Source organism: Lissotriton vulgaris, chromosome 4_1 (genome assembly GCF_964263255.1).
Source record: "Lissotriton vulgaris chromosome 4_1, aLisVul1.2, whole genome shotgun sequence".
In the NCBI taxonomy this organism is placed as follows: Eukaryota; Metazoa; Chordata; class Amphibia; order Caudata; family Salamandridae; genus Lissotriton; species Lissotriton vulgaris.
The window spans coordinates 1,074,274,236-1,074,294,043 of record NC_141691.1 but is presented as its reverse complement, the minus strand read 5'-3'; the positions used below and the strand labels follow the sequence as shown (position 1 = coordinate 1,074,294,043).

At 48.0% G+C, this 19,808-nt stretch overlaps 1 protein-coding gene across 1 annotated transcript in view; it reads left to right on the top strand.

The window, feature by feature from the left end:
- DNAH5 (dynein axonemal heavy chain 5) overlaps positions 1–19,808 on the top strand; it is a 5,605,957-nt gene that overhangs the window by 2,568,749 nt on the left and 3,017,400 nt on the right. The window contains exon 24 of the mRNA XM_086967405.1: positions 8,180–8,415. Coding sequence (XP_086823531.1) covers positions 8,180–8,415 — 236 coding nt within the window. The remainder of the gene's footprint in view (positions 1–8,179; positions 8,416–19,808) is intronic.

Genomic DNA, 19,808 nt, shown 5'->3' with positions numbered 1-19,808 from the left:
GGGCCGACGACGGCTGAAATGCCAGAAACCGGTCCCCGGAAGCTTGTTTCCTTCCCAGTATAAGAATTGGCTTGGTAGTTTGGTTTGCCCTGTTCCCATCATGCACTGGGACAGGAACAGACTAATTTGCATGTAGCCAGGTTCGGAGCTGGGATGGTGCAGTGAGCTAAAAAACGGTGATGGATCAAGCCCTGATCTTTGGACTGGGTAAGAGTGGTCTGCTTAATTCAGACACTCTGTTCATCACCACCCCCTTTTCTGAATCATTTTGTCCACCATAAGCGTGGAAGGGTATACTCAGATGTGAGTCCCTTGCTCATTGCACCATCAGGATTCAAGCAAGCCGGGCGGACGACGGCTGAAATGCCAGAAACCGGTCCCCGGAAGCTTGTTTCCTTCCCAGTATAAGAATTGGCTTGGTAGTTTGGTTTGCCCTGTTCCCATCATGCACTGGGACAGGAACAGACTAATTTGCTTGTAGCCAGGTTCTGAGCTGGGATGGTGCAGTGAGCTAAAAAATGGTGATGGATCAAGCCCTGATCTTTGGACTGGGTAAGAGTGGTCTGCTTAATTCAGACACTCTGTTCATCACCACCCCCTTTTCTGAATTATTTTGTCCACCATAAGCGTGGAAGGGTATTGTTGGACTTGGCCCTTAGGGCAGGTTCACCCCTGAACTTTTTGCTTGTTTGTGACCCTGTGTTAGTGATTTTTGGGTCTCTGCGCACTTTTCCCTGGGCCCCAGAGTGAAAGTGCGTGCATGTAGTATGGCTGGCCTGCCCTCCCATAGGAATGCATGGGGAATGTGTGTGTCCCTGGTAGTTCCTGATGCGTGGGGAGTGCAGGCTCGAGTTTAGTATGTGTAAACTCGTGAGAGTGAATGCTGCGAGATGGTGTATGCGGCATGTATGTGTCTAGAAGGGAAGTGTTACTTCTGGACATTGAGATATGTGTGCAGTGAGGGTGCTGGAGCGTGATTGGCTGGAGCTGGCTGGCATGCCAGGCTCCAGGAAGTCTGGATGGGTCTGCCCGGTGGTGAGTGGGAGATTAGCATGAGTGATGTGTGGGAGGAGTGTACCTGTGTCCTGGATGGGCTGGGTTTTCCCCACACAATGCTGGCTCCGCCCCCCTGTGGTGTGCCTAACGACCCTAGCCTCCCCAGTGAAAGAAATGGGTGGTTGGGCCATCAAGAGTGCTCCAAAGCCAGCTGAAACTGTTTTCCCCCCCACCCTGCACCTTGAAGCAAAGGATTTTACAGTATAAAGAAGGGGCTGTGTCCCCTTAGAAAAGGTTCTTGTTCCAGGATCCTGAGGGGGCTGCTGTTGCTGCTGCTGGGCCAGAGGACCGCCACTTGGGGTGTCTCCCTGCCTGGAGACCCAGTGAGCTGGCTCTGGGCCCAGCCTTGCCCCCTGCCCCTTGAAAGGACTTTGCTGGACTTGCTGGAACTCTGCCCTGCTGAGGGCATCTGGGAGCGCTGTGCTTGTGCTCCCAGCACCTGGGGGCGCTTTGTTTGCCATTAGCGCTTGAGAGCGCTTTATTTCTGGTCCTAGCGCTGGGGAGCGCTTTTGTGCACGGCCGGTGCCTACCCGGCATTGGCCCGCATTTTGCGTGAGGCGCGGCGCGGGAGCCCACTCCGCAGGTTTGCCGATTTTGATGCCCCCAAGTCGAGTGCCCACCTCGATTCACATTGATAACTGAAGCCGGTGCCCACCCGGCATTGCCCTGGGAAGTCGTCCTCTCCGCCGCCCGGCCGAACCGGAAGTCAGGCAGGCCGGGGGCGGGACAAGCGGACAACCGGAAGCAGGAAGTCCGGCCGGCTGAGGAAAAGAGCACCGGTCGCCTTGCGGTGAAGTTCCCCGAGTGTGGGGAGAGCCCCGGAGGAGAGAAGCCCCGCCTGAGGCACCAGCGCGACCGACGCCAGCCCCCACCTCACCCGAGGAAGGCTGAGAGGAGCAGCGGAGTCCCCAGAGCAGCCCGGTGAGTGTGAAGGGCTGGGGGAGCTCCACGAGTGCGGGAGGCACAGAATACAGGTCAGAGCGGCCCCGGTTGGCAGCGGGCCGCTCCAACGGTGCATAGAGCCCCAGGGAGGCTCGGGGGCATTGCGTGTAGAGAGCCCAGCGAGGCTCCAACGACAGGCGCATTTCTTGTTTGGCGAGCCAGAGAGGCTCGCGAGGGCATTCTTAAGTCGAGCCTACGAGAGGCTCCAACGAGTGGGGCATATTTTGCTTTGGAGCCTGCGAGGCTTACAGGTGGTTCTTGGGCCCCAGTATTCGTTGTTTGAGAGTCCAGAGAGGCTCCCGGCCAGATATTGTTTCACGAGCCCTGAGAGGCTCAGGGCACCAGTTCTTGTCCAGAGCCCAGAGAGGCTCCAACGTTGCCCTAACTTTCCCTGAACCAGTTGCCCAGCACTTTGTGGGCAACTGCTACGTTTAGGCCCTGACATTGGGACACAGGGACTGTCACAGGTGGTGACTGATTTAAGTTTTGCGCAATGTTATTGCTACACCTCTGAATGTTAATGCATCATATGTTTTGTTTTTACACCCCTACAGGTATTGTGATGTGTAGGTGGTTGTTTTCTCCCTAGTACAGGTGGTGCTAGTGAGGTCCTGTTACCAGTGATTACTGGTTGTGTGCTCTATGTTTATATTGTGTGCTACACTGATTTTACTTTCTAAAGTGCTATTTCTGAAAGTATTGCTTCTAAAAGTGCTGATACCCTTGACGGTGGTCCAAGTGGCCCTGTCCTGTACAAATATCCCTTGTAAATTCCGCCCGTGCCTGTTGGCACAGTGTAACAAGATGTGTGTTTTATCTGATGTATATTTATTATAATACAAAGGCTATTTTTATATAACCTTGTGTGGAGTTTTCCTTTGTGGTGGGCCTTTGGTTGTTGTTGCTGGGGTGCTTGCGCAAATACTTAACTTACATCGCCTCCAAGTTTAGCCTTGCTGCTCGCGCCACGTTACCTAGAGGGCGAGTAGGGGTTATCTTGGCGTGTAACTCCCTTGCCCTGACTTGGGTGTGGTGGTCTCTGGCTGACTTTGGCGAAAGCCCTGGCCAGCCAGGGATCCCATTTCCAACAGGTATGCTCAGATGTGAGTTCCTTGCTCATTGCACCATCAGGATTCAAGCAAGCCGGGCCGACGACGGCTGAAATGCCAGAAACCGGTCCCCGGAAGCTTGTTTCCTTCCCAGTATAAGAATTGGCTTGGTAGTTTGGTTTGCCCTGTTTCCATCATGCACTGGGACAGGAACAGACTAATTTGCATGTAGCCAGGTTCTGAGCTGGGATGGTGCAGTGAGCTAAAAAACGGTGATGGATCAAGCCCTGATCTTTGGACTGGGTAAGAGTGGTCTGCTTAATTCAGACACTCTGTTCATCACCACCCCCTTTTCTGAACCAAATACCCCCAGGCCACGGGTAAAAACGTCCACCACCTTGAGGGAGCGGTCGAATTGGGCCACTCCTAAAGTACCACGAGTCGGTCACTGAGGAAGCACGTCCAACTCAATGTCTCAAAGTAGATCACAACCTGAAAAATTAAAGACAATTCAAATTATTCAGCCCCTCGCTGAGGGGCACGGCGGGGGCGTGTAGAGCGTGGGGGCAAGAGGGCACCTCCCGCGCTCTCCAGGCCTTTTATCCCTTCGTAAACATGGGGGGCTGACCAGCTCCCGCTGGCCCGCCTCCCCCTGGCCCCTCCCCTTGACCCGGAAGCACTATTACTGCTTCCAGGTCAAGGGTGAGCCTGCACCCATCGGTGATGGGGCGCCCCCGGCCGCGTCATCAGAACGCAGAAAAAAAAGGGGGGGCATACCCCACCATCGAGAATATGGGGGAGGGGGGAAACCGGGCCCAGCCATACATGCGAGGGGGCCGAGCAGCCCCCCCATTTCCTCTCTATCTCCCAGGTTACTCATCCCAATTGACAAAAAAAGTGAGCCCAGCAGAGAGAGAAAATAGGAGAGAAAACAAACACAGTACATTTCCCTCATGTATTTACGCAGTGTGCGGCAACGCTCCTCTTTCAGCTGGACGGCAAGGTCGGCCTATTCAGCATCATTATAGGTTGGGTGTCAGGGGCATGAAGGTTTGGAAGTATGATTTCCTTTTATGCTCAGAAAAATGTGTGCAAAGGCAACTTCCACTCGTGAATCACTTCCACAAAGTTCCGTTTTAACTACAGTATTTGCATTGTTGATTGGAACTCCTATGCGGTCTTTAAACATTATCAATTTACAATAGATTAAAAAGTGAAAGATGAGGGACGTGAGTAAGAGAGCGAGTGAACGAGAGGAAATGTGCGAGAAACCAAGACGAGGGAGATCATGCCACTCATTTGTATTGTACTGTAACATTTATAGTGCTTCCTGTCCCTGTGCGGGGTGCCGCAGTGAATGCTTTCATTGTTTGCATCCATATGGAGTGTCTGATTGAATGCTGTCTTTGCTCCATTCAGTGTGGGAAGTGTTTCTGTGTTTCTTGTGATCTGATTACCACTCAAGTGTTACTAAGCATGTAAGGTTTTTCGGAGCAGGCGTTTTGAGTCACGGCTGCCTCAGCGGGCCGGCAGCACTGGCTGCTTGTTCGGAGGTCGACTCTTTTGCCTCCGGTCTCTCAGCAGGGGCGTCCTTTGATTGCAATGGTGGGGTGCGGTGGGTGGCAAAGGTGCTAACAATGGGCTGCCCTCCCAGCTCCTTTATCAACGATAACTGGATAACTGGACAGCCTGACGGCTTGAGACAGCGACAGGGAGTCGGACCAGTGGCACGGCACGCTAATCCTAAACAAAGCGGGTATCACATGAGTCCTATTGCATTGAAGATACAAACAGCACCTGCTTGATTGTCCTGGCGGTTTAGAAAGTGAAAGCACGCACGGCGCGCTAAATGTAAACAAAGCAGGTCATGATTTACAAGAGTCCTGCTGCATTAAAGACACAAGAAGACACAAACAGGAGTTGGGGGCGGAAGGTGAGAAATCACAGACTGAGGGAGGGGGCAGGGAGGGGGTTGGGGGGGAGACAGGGAAGAAAATAGTTTTAGGAGTAAAAGGGCCAATAGCCGTGGAAGGATACAAGTGATGGCTGAGGAGGGACTAACAAGCCTCAAACAAATCGGAAGGCAGCATTTAGGACAAAAGCCAATGGGCAGAGAGTGGGCGGTGCTTCCACAAAGCTTCCACAATACAGTGTATACTGCATGTCTCGCAAAGCGATGGCAGCACATTCGTGCTGCATCGCTAGGCGAGACCTAAAAAGCACTGGCTCTAGAATTTCTGCCATTCTACATATATTTTTTTGTCTGGGTATGTTTTTCTCAGTGGGGCGCGTATTGTGGAACATGAATAAATCCATTATTTATCCTTTTTTTGTGTCACAGAAATGATTAACCTTTATAAGCCTGCATTACTACTTTATTCTGAAATTCAAACTATGAATCTTGAGAGCCTCACCTTTTTAGGAATATGAAAAGGCTAATTTTGCCTAGTGTCTGTGCAGTGAAGCCTCTTGGTGGATTCATCAGCAGAAATGCCAGGTGTGATTGCTAGGTTGTCAACATACCTTTGACTACTTTAAAAGTAAAATATATTGAGAAAATAATCTTATTACAAAATGTTCCTTTACGACAAATAGGTTCAGAATGTAATAGTTGCATAAACCTTCACTGGATAAATATTATAATACAAAAATTGATTTTGCATTATTTTGCAGCCTGGTATATGAAGTCGCATTGATACCATCACTAAGGATTCATTTGGGTTTACTGACGTATAAGTCAAATTCAAATTCAAATAATCTTTATTCAATAATTTCCCAGATGATCATAAAAGATGTATATGGTTTAAAACACACACAAATTAATATAAAAACTAAGCGTGAGCGAAAAATCCGTTCCGCTCGCGGATTTCGCGGATTTTCAGTAAATCCCCAATCGGCGAACTCCCGCGAATTTACCGAAAATCCGCGAATCCGCGAGCGGCGGATTCGGGGGGCAAAAGTTCAAGCCTTCAAGCTTGAAGTTGTTGTAACTATTTTAGGATTGCGCCGGTAAGCTGCCAGCGCCATCATGAAATAGTTACAAAGTTAGCTTCAACAGGAAGCACAGGAAGCACTAATAGATAAAGTAAAGCAGGTGCTCGAGCACCTGCTTTATTTTATCTATTAGTGAAGCTAATTTAGTAACTATTTTAGGATGGCGCTGGCAGCTTGCCGGCGCCATCCTAAAATAGTTACAGGAAGATGATGGATGGACAGGTCACTCAAGGGACTCCTGCGCACATCGGTGCGATTGCATAGTAACACACACATGGTCGCTGGAACTAGTTGAAGCTCAAATTCAGTGACTCATTCATCAGCCCAAAAACAATCGTGAGCGTCGTCGAGGCTGGGCAGGTGTGCCTTCTTCCCAAATCTACCGTCTAAAATCAGCTGTGATGCTGGATAGAGGCCTTTGCATCCTTGACTTTCACGAGCGCAATCCTCGTGCTGTTCATGTGACCAGGAGCTCCTTTCTCTTGATCTGCTGCTCTGATCGGTCTCTGAACTTTTATACACACAAGAGGCATGTGAACTCGCATGGAAGCCCCGCCCCTTTGGCCCTGCTCACACACTCGCTTTGTGCACCGTTTTCCCGCCATTTACCCACTATGATGGACAGCTCACTCAAGGGACCCCTGCGCCCTTCGGGGCAATTGCATAGTAACACACACATGGTCGCTAGAACTAGTTGAAGCTCAAATTCAGTGACTCACTCATCAGCCCAAAAACAATCGTGAGCGTCGTCGAGGCTGGGCAGGTGTGCCTTCTTCCCAAATCTACCGTCGAAAATCAGCTGTGATGCTGGATAGAGGCCTTTGCATCCTTGACTTTCACGAGCGCAATCCTCGTGCTGTTCATGTGACCAGGAGCTTCTTTCTCTTGATCTGCTGCTCTGATCGGTCTCTGAACTTTTATACACACAAGAGGCACTTGAACTCGCACAGAAGACCCCCCCCATTAAAAAAATCCGCAAACTCTGCGAATCTGCAAATTCGCGGATTTTGCGGATCCACGAATCCGCAAATTTGCGGATCGTGGATCCGCGAAATCTGCCCATGCTTAATAAAAACAATCAAATATTTAAGAATTTTAAAATGCAGCATTGAAAATAGAAATACTTACCAGGAACAAAAGCAGACATAAAAAGACCTGTTCTAAAAATTTGAAATAATGTAATACAATACAAATGACAGGAGCCAGGACATAAGATATAAGTAGAATTGAGCCTTCATTGTTTAGAATAACATTGCCTTTCTCACACGTTAAATCTTGGTCATTTAGATGCTGTAAGAAGGGCAAAGCAGCTTTGCACTTAGTAAATTTGTGCCTGCACAACAGAGGCTTTAGGAATTTCCTGGCACAAGGAAGATAGAAATTACAAAAGAAAACAGAGTGCAATAAGGTCTGGTTTGATTTCTCATCACCACTGGCAAATACAAATATCATTCGGAGAGTATTGCCTTAAGGGGAAACACAACATCCAGCTTATTGTTCCTAACCTAAAGGTAGTCAGTAAACTGTGTTCGTACAAATTCTGCACAAATAATAGGTATGGGGCAATCCCGGCTGTCATCTGAACCAAACAATAATCTCCTACAGACGGCTTCACCACTTACATGTCCTCCCTAGAGGCTTGTGTGTGTGAAGAAAAGCATTCCTGGGTTCAGCTTTTGTCTTTCGTTGTGATACTTAAATGTCAAATAGTTGTAAATACTCTTTCCAGATTTCTAAAAAAGTATTTTTGTGTCATTAACTTAACAAAATCGTCAACTAAGACATAGTCTAAATCATAACAGCAATTAGTACATAACACTGTTTCTGGTGACCCTATAGTTCAATTTTTGCCTGCTTCTTTTCTTATGATCCCGAAAGGAACTTTAACTATTTATATATGCATAACAATTACAGGCCCAATATTATAAAACTCCTATGTAATCTTACCTTTTTGTCAACCTTACTTACTATTCTTTATGACAGTAAATTGCTTTCTCACAATTTTTAAAACTACTGTGTCTCCTGTGTCAAATGATTTAGTTGCATCTTTGATTCATCTTCTTGAGTGGTTTAATCATTGGTTTATATATGCATATGGACTCTTTTTCTTGTGCTTAAGTACAATGCTTGTTTTTTAGCTGACCTGAAACTAGCTCTGACTGCCGAGACCAAGACGTGGATGATTGACTTCGGACGTTACTGCAACAAGAAATATAGAACAGAAATGGAAAACATTTTCACTTTTGTGGAAGAAATTAGCAAAAAGCTGAACCGTCAAATTCAGGACCTCGACGATATAAGAATAGCAATGGCTGCCCTGAAAGAGATAAGAGAGCAACAGATCTCATTAGATTTCCAAGTGGGGCCAATTGAGGTAATCAAGATATTAGAATTCTTCCTAGTAAGATGCTGATTATGCTGGACAAACATAATTGTTAATGGAAAATTCTACTGTTTTGCATTCACTTTATCACACAGAATAGTATTGGTTATGAAGACAGAGCAATCAATGGTTTATGCAAATAAGTAAACCTTAGTTTTGGGGCAATACCTCATTGCTGAAACAATCCCTTTTCACTCCACTAGAACATCACAGTTTGTGGTTTGCTGGCAGGATCATAGGGCAGGGAAATGAGAGGTAAATGTAAGTAGGCAATGTTCACTCAGGGATTATCTTCAGGGGTTCAAGGAGAAATGGCTATCCCGAAGATAATGTGAACATTGATACCTAAAGAAGAAATTAAGGTATTGCTGTTAATGATTGGATTCTCAATAAAGTGACAGTATAAGTCATGCAAGTTCTGGAGGAGAGTTTTTTTTTTAATTTTAAATGTTATTTTCAATTTTAAAAGCAGAGTTTTTTATGCCTTTTGAGGTAGTCATTGAAACTTGTAATCAATCACCTTAATAATACATCCTTGGTTTCTTTCAATATAGATCTCAAGCACAAACAACTATTTCAACAATATCGTTTCAAGTGTGATTTAACATTGATCCGACAGTCAAAGATGACCCCTACATACGTACTAGTCCTAGTTACTTCGGCTGTATCATCCAAATAACACCAGTATTTTTCTGTTGATTGTGGAAAACCATAATTTCAGATTTTTATGTTAATTTTGAACCCTTTCCTTTTAGTGTACACTGGAGAAATAGTTATTAAGTTTTGTAATTCAACAGGGAACTTGCTAAATAGGATTGCGTCATCCAGCAATCTCAGGCTAGCTAAAGAAATTCAGGTCAGCTACAGAGCTCTGAAATTGCCATATTCAAACTTCTATTTAGATCCGAGATAAATACATTCAATAAAAGTGGGACAAGCACTCAACCCTTTTTGAAACCATCACTTGTTTGAATTTTGTTGTTGTTATTGAGCTGTCCTCAGTTTTTCTGTCACCCAAGTATTGTGATACAGGATTTTACTAGGACTAAACAATGCTGGGGGTATTTCCCATCAATTTAATTGAGACCATATAGCTTGTTGTGAAACCTTATCAAAAGCTGATTGTAAATAAACAAAGCACGCATAAAGAAGGGATTATTCCCAAGGGAATCTTTGATAATAACTGAAAGAGCCATGAGATTTACTGTGGTTCCAGTCCCTTGCCAGAAACCCATCTGATTCAAAGGTATAAGGCTCTGTTGTTCTGCCAAGTCGTCAAGATCATTCAATAAAAGGGTGGAGAGAAAGTGTGCCGAAACATTGATTAAAGCAATAAGCCTATACTTAATTGGGTCTTCTCTTTCACCATTTTTATAACTAGGGTGGACTATAACTCCTCTCCGGAAGTCCAGAATAACTTCACCAGCCAGACAGTTATTAAATAAAATTGTATTTGATCAAAACTGAGTCTCAGCTTTAAATGGTGCAGGATGGAGGACATTTGGGTCGGGTGCTCAATCTGTCTTGATTTTTCTTTGATGATCTGTTGACGTTGGTTTAGATATGATTTTACATAATCCTGTGAAATGTCCAAGGGACATGCTGTACAACAGAGTTTTGCTACATGTTTAATCCGGACTGATCCAAAGATGCATGTGTTAATAGCTCTTTGCTCCCCATAAGTCAGGTGATTAATAAACCCCCAAAAAGCACTTTGCTCCCCAAAAGTCGGGTGATTCATAACATTTCCTAAAACTTTTTAATGTCCTCTGCCACAGATTTGATGCATTATTACCCATTTACAATTTCTGTAGACTGATTTGGCTTTTGATATTGCCTTCATGTACATTGACCTAATGAGCTTCATTGTAGGAAACTGAAGTTTCCTAAATGCTCTTGAGGGCAGATTTTTAAAGAAGTCACGCAACACAGCGCAACAGCCAAAAATGCTGTGCTGTGTTGCATGACAGGTAGGGAGCAGGTGAGCACCATATCTGCAGAGATATGGTTCTCTCCTCCCCTCTCTCTAACTCTGGCACTCATTTCAGCTGCTGTGCGCCAGGCACACACCTTAGCGCTATGTTGCTAAGGTGAGTACCTGCGTCTAGCATAGGTTTTGTACAGAAAGGGTATCCTTCCTGTACAAAATACTATGCCTAAACACTTTTCCCACGTTGTAAGTGTTCTGCACAGTGCAGCACGCATGCAGTGTAGGAAAAGAAAGGAGAAATGAAAACATTAATCCATGTAATGCCTCCTTTCAGATTGTGTTAACTTTCGGTGCTAAACCTTGTCTACAATTGTTTATAGATAGGGTTTTGCATCAAAAGGCATGAGTGGTTGCGTAGGAACGCCCATGTACCACCCATATAACGCCCCCATGTTGCTAAGTAGCGCAAACCAATACCTTGTGCTGCTTTGCGTTACTTGTAGGGTACTTTCCAATGAAAAGCAAGTTTAGTTCTAAAAAGTAAATTGATAAAAGAATATTTTGTGCTGGTGACGCTAACCCAACTCAAAATGTTTGAAGAGCTACACCTCAGTTTCTTATTTAGTTTGCACTTTTCTTCCGCTACTGCTTCCATGAACCATTTTTTTAATTTTGGCTAATGGATGAAGACTTTTCCCTTTTGCTGTAGGAGCGTGAGTACACTTTTCTGATTGGTTTGAGGCACAATTAGTCCACTGACATGCCAAAGTCAGTGGGGTTTCTTCCCTAGATGACCATAGTTCTAAGGACTGCTTCGTGTACTGACTGGCCTCAAACTTAATTCTTTCTACTTTAATATTGTTAAGGAATAAGCATAAGATTGGGTTTTCACTACCTTTTTCTGCATTTGTGGTAGAAGATTGATTAGTGCAGAAAGTGATCACTTAGAATGAAAGAGTTTTACCTTTTGAAAATTTCAGGCTAAAAGAGTGTAGTCCAGTAAGGTCTGAGACTTTCTGGGTAATCGAGTGGGAGTTGTTGGATAATCTCCTTTATGACAGCGTTTCAAAACTTGGAAATATAGTAAGTGTAAAATTTCTTAACAGGGAATCTCCAATTGTGTTCCTTTTACAAAAACGGCCTCTTTAAGGGAACATTTTCCACAGTTGGTTTAGGATGCTAACCTGGCAAGGTGATATTAAGTTGGTGTTGAAGTCACAAGTAAGAAGCCAGCTTGCATTTGACCCAGAGGTTTTCAATTCTCAAGTGAACTCTCCAAATTGTAAAATATATACATACTAAAGGCAAGATGTGGACCTGCAGATCTTTCCCAGGTGAGAATAATTATACCAATTAAGTTTTACCTTCAAAGGTGTAACGTTGAAATTAGATTTTATTACAACGTAAAGGGCTAATCCACCCTTAGCCTGACCTTCTTCAAATACTCTTGTAGCTCGCTAATAGTACTCCATAAAACCAATCAGTGGGAACTCCTATTCACACTATGGGGCTCATTATGATGGTGGGAGGACATCAGTCCGCGCGCCTTCATAATGGGGATGGGACCGACCGCCAGACGTGCGGCGGTCCCACCGGTCCAATTAGGATGCACCCGCCATACTGGCTGCAGCACGGTCCACAATGTTAAAGGGCATGCACAGCATTTCCCTGCACCACGTGGCAGGTACCACGCGGTGACTGCCACCTGGTGCAGGGAAATGCAGGGGAGTATCATGGGTACCCCTAAGTGCACCCCCCCAGGGGCCCGCAACAGGCCCCCAAAGCCAATCCCTGCCAGCCTTTCATAGGAAGGCCTTGAAAACACCCACATCATAATATGGCTGGCGGTGGTTGCAATGAATCAATTCTAAAGATACCTTCCCGGATTAAACTGATTCGGTCAAGTCTTGGTCAATGTGTACAGAGCCCTGGAAAACTTCATCATCCAAAATCCATTTGTTTACTGGGTTGGCTAATATCAATTATGAGACATTTGACATAGATTAAGAATTTTGAAAATATGAAACTACAGTAGTATGAGTAGAGGATGCTTTTGCTTTGTTATCATAAGAATCAAAAAGACCTGTGAAGGTAGACTTAGGGTGTCTTTTCTTTTTCTTTATTTAATAAAACTATTGCTGTGCATATATGCCCGACCTCATAACAAGTCTTCTGTAATAGTCAAATTAGGGATGGGAGGGGCAGCACCCTCCGATAATAGGATTTGGGCTAAGTTGTCACAGAACTTACATTTCAATGCTAGGAGATACTGTACACTATCACAACGGTGAACAAAAAAAGTCTGACACCAGTTGTTAAAGCCAGGGAGGCCAACCAGCCATAGGCCTCCTTTCAGCATCTCCACCTTGCTACAGTCTGCACCCTGTTCCCATCTGTGTAAACCCAGCCTCAACCACACTCCCTTCGTAGCTTCCACCAGGCTGTGGTGCTTGAGCCGGTGAGCAGAGCAGCAGGAGGTGGGCAGTTGGGCACGTGGGCTGCCTTCAACTGTCTGAGAAGCATAGGTTTCAGCATAAGCACCCACCTGCCCTAACCGCGATGAATTGTGGGCTGATCAAGGGCTCATAGATGGCAGTGATATCAGTGGTAGAAAGCCGCAGAGGTAGAAAGCCGCTGAAGTTGGTACTGGCCTTCCCCCCCCGCCCCCAAAGACTATCAATGATCCTTTGATCCTCACTCCTGCAGGTCAGTGTCGAATGGTGTGCGCATTTATAATAAAGAGTGAGTAGCATCCCTCTCCAGCCAACATTTCACCCATGTCCATGGTCTTATTGTCAAGAATAATGGAAAACATTGTCTGCCTTTCAGAAAAAGGACACTGCTGACAGACGCACAATAGACATCATACAATTTAATTCCAGTCTTGCATCTTTTTACCTGAATTAGCGATTTATAAAAACCATAATTATCCAATTGTTTATGTACATCTCATACCAGCTTGCAGCCGATTGCTAAGATTTCTCAATTTCTGTAATCATGGAAACAAAATGATCACACAGAGTGGTAAAGCAGGAGTCTTCAGTTTACAGCCTACCGCCCCAGGATCTTGAGTTGGCAATTTAACCACAAGAGCAAAATCTACTCAGAGAGGGAAAGGTGGCATACACTTCTGAACACTTTAAGGGTATGTTTTGTAAATTCCCCAATTTAAAACTAGCCACAAGTGTGAAATCTGAAATCAACGATGCAGACAGCATCCTGTAATTTGATTAAATTTAGAATATATTGATCATTACACCATGCAGGTCCTCAGGAAGTTTGTAATATGTACATTGAAACATCCTGGCAGTCCTTGCTGCCCATACTTGCACATTTCATGGCAATGTACACACCTGCCCAGGTCCCTTCAGGGTTTGTGGGTAAACCCCAAAACATTCACCTCCATTTTGTGAGCTGCAGTTTCCCAGTGCCCCAAATTGCATTGAACCAAAGACCATGAGGTGGTAAGGAGGCAGACTAGTGCTGTCTCTTTCCTGAAATTTTACAACTATTTTCCCTACCCGTGATTGCATAATTTTTAACTGTTTTGTTTAGAAACTTGTGTTTTTTTATTTGCCTTGACTGTTTGATTTAACCTATTGAATAGTGGGATTTGCTGTCCAAAATAAGTTTTTTTTCTCTCACATTGCCTGTGACTACCTGTTTTTCCCTCCTAATTTCTCCTTTGCTCTGTGCTCAGACCTGTATGCTAAGCAATCCACTCCAGCTCCCATTTTGTGTTAGCAAGTGAGTCAAACAAGATCCCCCATTTACCCTTTAGCAACAGGGATATTCTACATCAGAGAGTGAACAGAGGATGCTCTGAGACAGTAGTAATCTGCTGTGAGCTGTTTAAACTGTGTTTTTTAGGGATTGTGCTCTTGTTTTTTTTTGGCTAGGAGATTGAGTACAGTTTTATACAAACAGTATTGTTAGAGGGAAAAGTTTGTTATGCCCTTACCTGCAGAAGTCCAAAGTATGGATTGAGCTTGTCTGTCTCCTATGAGATTCTGAATTGAGGAACAGCTTTCCAGCCCCCCTGGTGAGCAGCCTAAGCTTGCTGATTGGCTGCCAAGCTTCCAGGCAACCCGAGCCCTCCTCTTACTCCTGTTCCAGCCCCTTAAGGGATTTTTAGGTGAATCCCAAAACATTCACCCCCATTTTGTGAGCTGCAGTTTCCCTTTGCCCCAGATTGCATTGAACCAAAGACCAGGAGGTGGTAAGGAGGTCTCTTTCCTGAAATTTAAAAACTATTTTCTCTCCCCGTGATTATATCATTTTTAACCATTTTACTTGTGGTTGTTTAGTTTTTAACATTCCCGTGATTGCATCATTTTTTCACCTGTTTTTTTAGAAACTTGTGTTTTTTACTTGCCTGTGACTGTATGATTTAACCTGTTAAATTGTGGGATTTGCAGTCCAAAATATGTTGGTTTTTTTCTCTCACATTGCCCCGACTACCTGTTTTTCCCTCCTAATTTCTCCCTTGCTCTGTGCTCAGACCTGTATGTTAAGCAATCCACCCTCAGCTCCCATTTTTTGTTAGCAACTGAATTAAACCAGACCCCCCTCCTTTCCCCCTTAACAACAGGGATATTCTACACCAGAGAGTGAACAGAGGGTGCTCTGAGACAGCAGTAATCTGTTGTGAGCTGTTTAAGCTGTGTTTTTTAGGGATAGGGCACTCGTTCTTTGGCTAGGAGAGGGAGTAAAGTTTTATACAATTTATATTGATAGAGGTAAAAGTTTCTTAGGCCCTTACCTGCAGAAGTCCAACGTGTGGATTGAGCCTGTCTGTCTCCTAGGAGATGCTGAATTGAGGAGCAGCTTCCAACTCCCTGGCCAGCAAACCCTCCCTGAGTTCGCAGGGACCTTATATAGTCTGCTATTGGATGCTATATGTGGGCACTGATTGGTGGTTGCATCTGGTGTTTCTATTGGATTAGGGTTAGTGTTCTCATTGGTTTGGTATTTGAGGGTACTGATTGGTTCCTGGGTCAGAGATTCTATTGATGTAGGGCTTAGGGTTGATGATCTGACTGGTGGATAGGTTTATGATTTTGGATTGGTTCCTGGGGCTGGACTTTCTATTGGACGTAGGCCTTAGGGTTACCTGTGTTATAGGCTGCTGGGACGAGGGGGTGGGACTTGGGCTAGGGTTAGGCTTTCCATTGGATATAGGGCTTAGGGTTTCCTGTGAGACTGGCTGCTGGGACTAGGGTAGAGACTAGGGCCGAGGTGAGACTTTTTATTGGATATCGAGTTTAGGCTTTCCTGTGTGATTGGTTGCTGGGAATAGGGTTAGTATTCAGGCTTTCTATTTGACGAAGGGTTTAGGGTTGTGTGCTTGATTGTGTGCTTGGACTAGGGCTATGATTGGTTGTAAGGTCTTGGTCTCCTTTTAGTTGTATGGCTTAGGGCTAGTGTTGTGAATGGTTAGGATTAGGGCTAGGGTTTCCTTTGGCTGAAGGGGTCACCTGATTACTAGGGTTATGTGAGGCCAGGGCCTAGGGCGTCTCATCCCGGGTTTCAAGGATAAGGTCAGAGAGGACAAGGGTGAGTGCCTATTTGAGCCTGTTCGAGACTGGTCAGGACTAGGGTCAGAAATGCTGTCCAATTTCATATACACCAGCACCCACCCTACACCACCCACACCCACAGAGTAATACACTCACACCAATTGTACTCCTCTCATTTACTACAAACTAACCCTACACAAAATTCTGTGTCTCAGCACCAACTACAAAACAACACAAACCACAGTTATACACCCTTCTATCCCAGCTACCACACATTTGCACCATCACCTACAAACAGTACAGAACTCTATCCTATACCACTAGCCAATCCCCTACACAACCCAATTCCGCACCACACAAAACTCTATTCCAACCAGACTCACACTCCCTGCACTAATTACTCATATAAGACCCATTTGTGTCACTAACAAACCTATACTCAGCCTTCCATCATTTCTCCAACCAACACCCTCCTCTTCTTTCGACCACAATAAAACAATCACACAACATCTGCACTCCAATACACCACACCTATTACCTCTTGCAGCAAACAAGTCTAAGACAAACACTCACAACTCTACTTCACCCCCTCTTACACACAACATACACTCTACTCACAATCACATCACCACCCCCTTTACCTTTCAACTTTCGCTCACAAACAATACTTTACATACAAATTCCTCTCAGAAAACAAATACATCAGCACTTCCTTTCACTACTCGTTCAAAACAAAACTTATCACGCACATCTGAAAGAGACACGTTAGTGATAGATTCCTAACCTTAGAATTTCCCCTGCCGTCGGACTGGATCCGGAAACTTTTGCATAGCAATACCCCTGCGCGTCGGTAGGTGTCGTCCGCGGATCCGCGTCCGTCGTCGGGGTCGTATGCGCCGGAATGACGTCGTCGGAGTACTTAGACGCCGCCCTCGCGCGCTGAAGTCAGTTCTCCTTTTTTCCGCGCCAGCTAGCGCAGATCCGGAGAAGCTCTACCCCTTAGTCACTTTTTGACTAAACTTTTTTGATCTTTTGATCTGTTTTTTCTCGAGTTGTTCGAATCCTACAGTGCCGGTAGGGATGTTCAAACCCTGCTCCAAGTGTAGCCGATTGATGTCGGTTACCGACCCCCATCGCCGGTGTCTTCAATGTCTAGGCCTCGACCACGATGACCGAACCCGCTCCGACTGCCAGTCCCTGACGTCCAAGGCTAGGCGTGAGCGGTCCCACAAGCGGCTCGAGCTCCGGCAGTCGGCCCCGTGCCGTTCGAGGTCCCGGTCCCACAGGAGGTCGATGGACCGGTCGCGGGGTCGGAGCCCTCGTAGCTCCGAGAGCCGGCATCGGTCGTCGGGATCAAGATCCTCAGGAAAGAGGCATGAGATGTCGGAAAGGCGTCATCGCTCTTCCGACCCACCCGACGCTCGCGCGATGCGGCTGAGGGTTCGGGGGACCCCACCCACGCGGCTCCGACAGAGTCGCGGGCGCCGCATCCTGCCCAACACCTTCCGGTCCCTGGGCACGATGCAACGCCTGAGGAGGTCGAGCGGTACCTCATGGCCATGAGGTCACTCCCTCTTCCGCCGGGTTCCGGGTCGCCTTCGGGCGAGCGATCCCGGCTGGTGAGCCTAGCGGGTCTGGTGCTTCAGCTCCGGCGCCGCCGGGTGCTTCGGCCCTGACGCCGCCGGCGACTTCAGTCCCGGCGCCGCAGGCCCCCATTGGGTCCGCGTCCGGATCCGGGTCGTCGCCGGTCGACCTCACGACCTCACCGACGCCAGCCCCTGGTCCAGGCCCGCTACAGGTCAGCTTGTGGATAGGAACGTGGCCAGACGCTACCGCCCGGCTCCGGGCAACCCTTGCTTCTTGTTCACCCACCCCACCCCCGAGAGCCTGGTTATCCAGGCCTCTACTTCCCAGACCGCATTCCCGACGGCTCTGCCCGATCGGGAATCCAAGAGGTATGAACAGTTCGGTAAGAAGGTGTTCTCGTCCATGAGTTTGGGACTGCGGTCAGTCAATACCGCATGCCTCTTGGGCCACTACACCCACACTCTGTGGGACACGGTCACGGTCGTGCTGCCACAATGTCCGGAGGAGGTCCGGGCTAAACTCGCCCAAGCCCTTGCGGAGGGTCGAGATGCGGTACGCTACTCCATCCGGTGTGGGCTGGATACCACGGACTCACTAGGCAGAGCGATGGCAACGACGGTGGCTGCTCAACGCCATGCCTGGTTGAGGACCGCCAACTTTTCGGCTGATGTCCAGGCCACACTTCTGGACATGCCGTTTGATGGCCGTCGCATCTTTGGTGACAAAGCAGACCATTCGCTTAAGCGTTTTAAGAACTCCAGGACTACGGCCAAGTCCTTGGGCCTCTCGGCCCCACGACAGCAAACAGGTGCATTTCTCTCCATTCGTGGCCAAGGAAGGGGCGCTCCCACACGTGCTGACAGCCACACGCCGCAGACTACTACACAGCGCGGTGGCGGCCGTGGAAACCGCCGTGGCGGCGGTCGGGGACAACGGCGCAGCCAGTCCACATGTTCCCCTGCAGCATCTGCCTCAAAACCCTCCTAGTCCGTGCTTTCAGGCCCATGTGACGCCAGTGGGGGGCAGGGTTCGCCATCACCACTTCCACTGGCGCACCGTAGTGGAAGTGGGACACCCCCGCGCCACACGGCCACCAGCTGTAGCGTGTGCTCCCCCGCCTGCCGCTGCCTCTCAGCCTCGCTGAGCCAGCCTGCCTGCTGACCATGCCCCCCGCCGTCGCTCGGGGTGGCCTCCTGCGCTACTGTGTTTGTTTAGGTATTTGTGCTGCCTTGTAGCCTTTTTTAGGCTTTTGTCCCCTTTTTCGGATTTCTGTGCCCCCTTGTGCCGTTTGCCCCTGCCGTTTTTCCCCTGTGCCCTCCCTCCCTGCTCCCCGCTTCCCGCTGCCGTGTCTAAGGACACGCCCCCTTTGCCTTCTGTGCCCTCCCCACTCCCGCCTCCCAGCTGCTCCTCCCTCCCTCTCACTTTGCCATAAATGGCAACCGTGCGCACGCGCAGCGGCGACGCGCAGCGTCGACGCGCAGCGGGCGCGCCGCTTGTGCGCCGAAGGCGCGCCGAAGGTAAGCACGTCTGCGCCCGTCCGCGCCTGGACCGTGCCCCGCGCCCGGACCCCTGCCCCTGCCCCCGCAGACGCCAGCCCACCCGCCGGACCTACGGCTCTACCGAACTCATCGCACTCAACACCGGTCGGATCCCGGGATGCTACCGAGCCACCCCGAGACGAACCCACGGACCCTTCAGCTGCCACTCCTGCAAGTTCACCTGCATCCGGACCTGCACTACACGATCACCCACCAGGCCGAGCACCAGCAGCAACCACCTGAAGTGCATCCTGCTCAACACTCGCTCCGTCCACAGACACGCCATCGAACTCTGGAACCTCCTTGACACCACATCTCCAGATGTCGCCTTCCTCACGGAAACCTGGATGAACGCCTCCTCAGCGCCTGACATCGCCATCGCCATCCCGGACGGATACAAGATCACCCGGAGGGACCGCGGCAATCAGACCGAAGGAGGCATCGCCATCGTCCACAGGAACACCATCCGCATCACGACCAACACCGACGACACCCTCCCAACCGCTGAACACCTGCACTTCCAGATCCACACCGACCCCAAGACCACCCTCAGAGGCACCCTCATCTACAGACCCCCGGGACCACGCACACAATTCAGCGAAGACATCGCCGACTTCATCAGCCCGCACGCCCTCCCCTCCTCTGACTACATCCTCCTCGGGGACCTCAACTTCCACCTGGAGAACAACAACGACCGCAACACCACCACCCTGCTGGACAACCTCGCCAACCTCGGTCTCAAGCAGCTGGTGACCACTCCCACCCACTACGCCGGACACACATGCGACCCGTCTTCTCATCCAGCAAGGA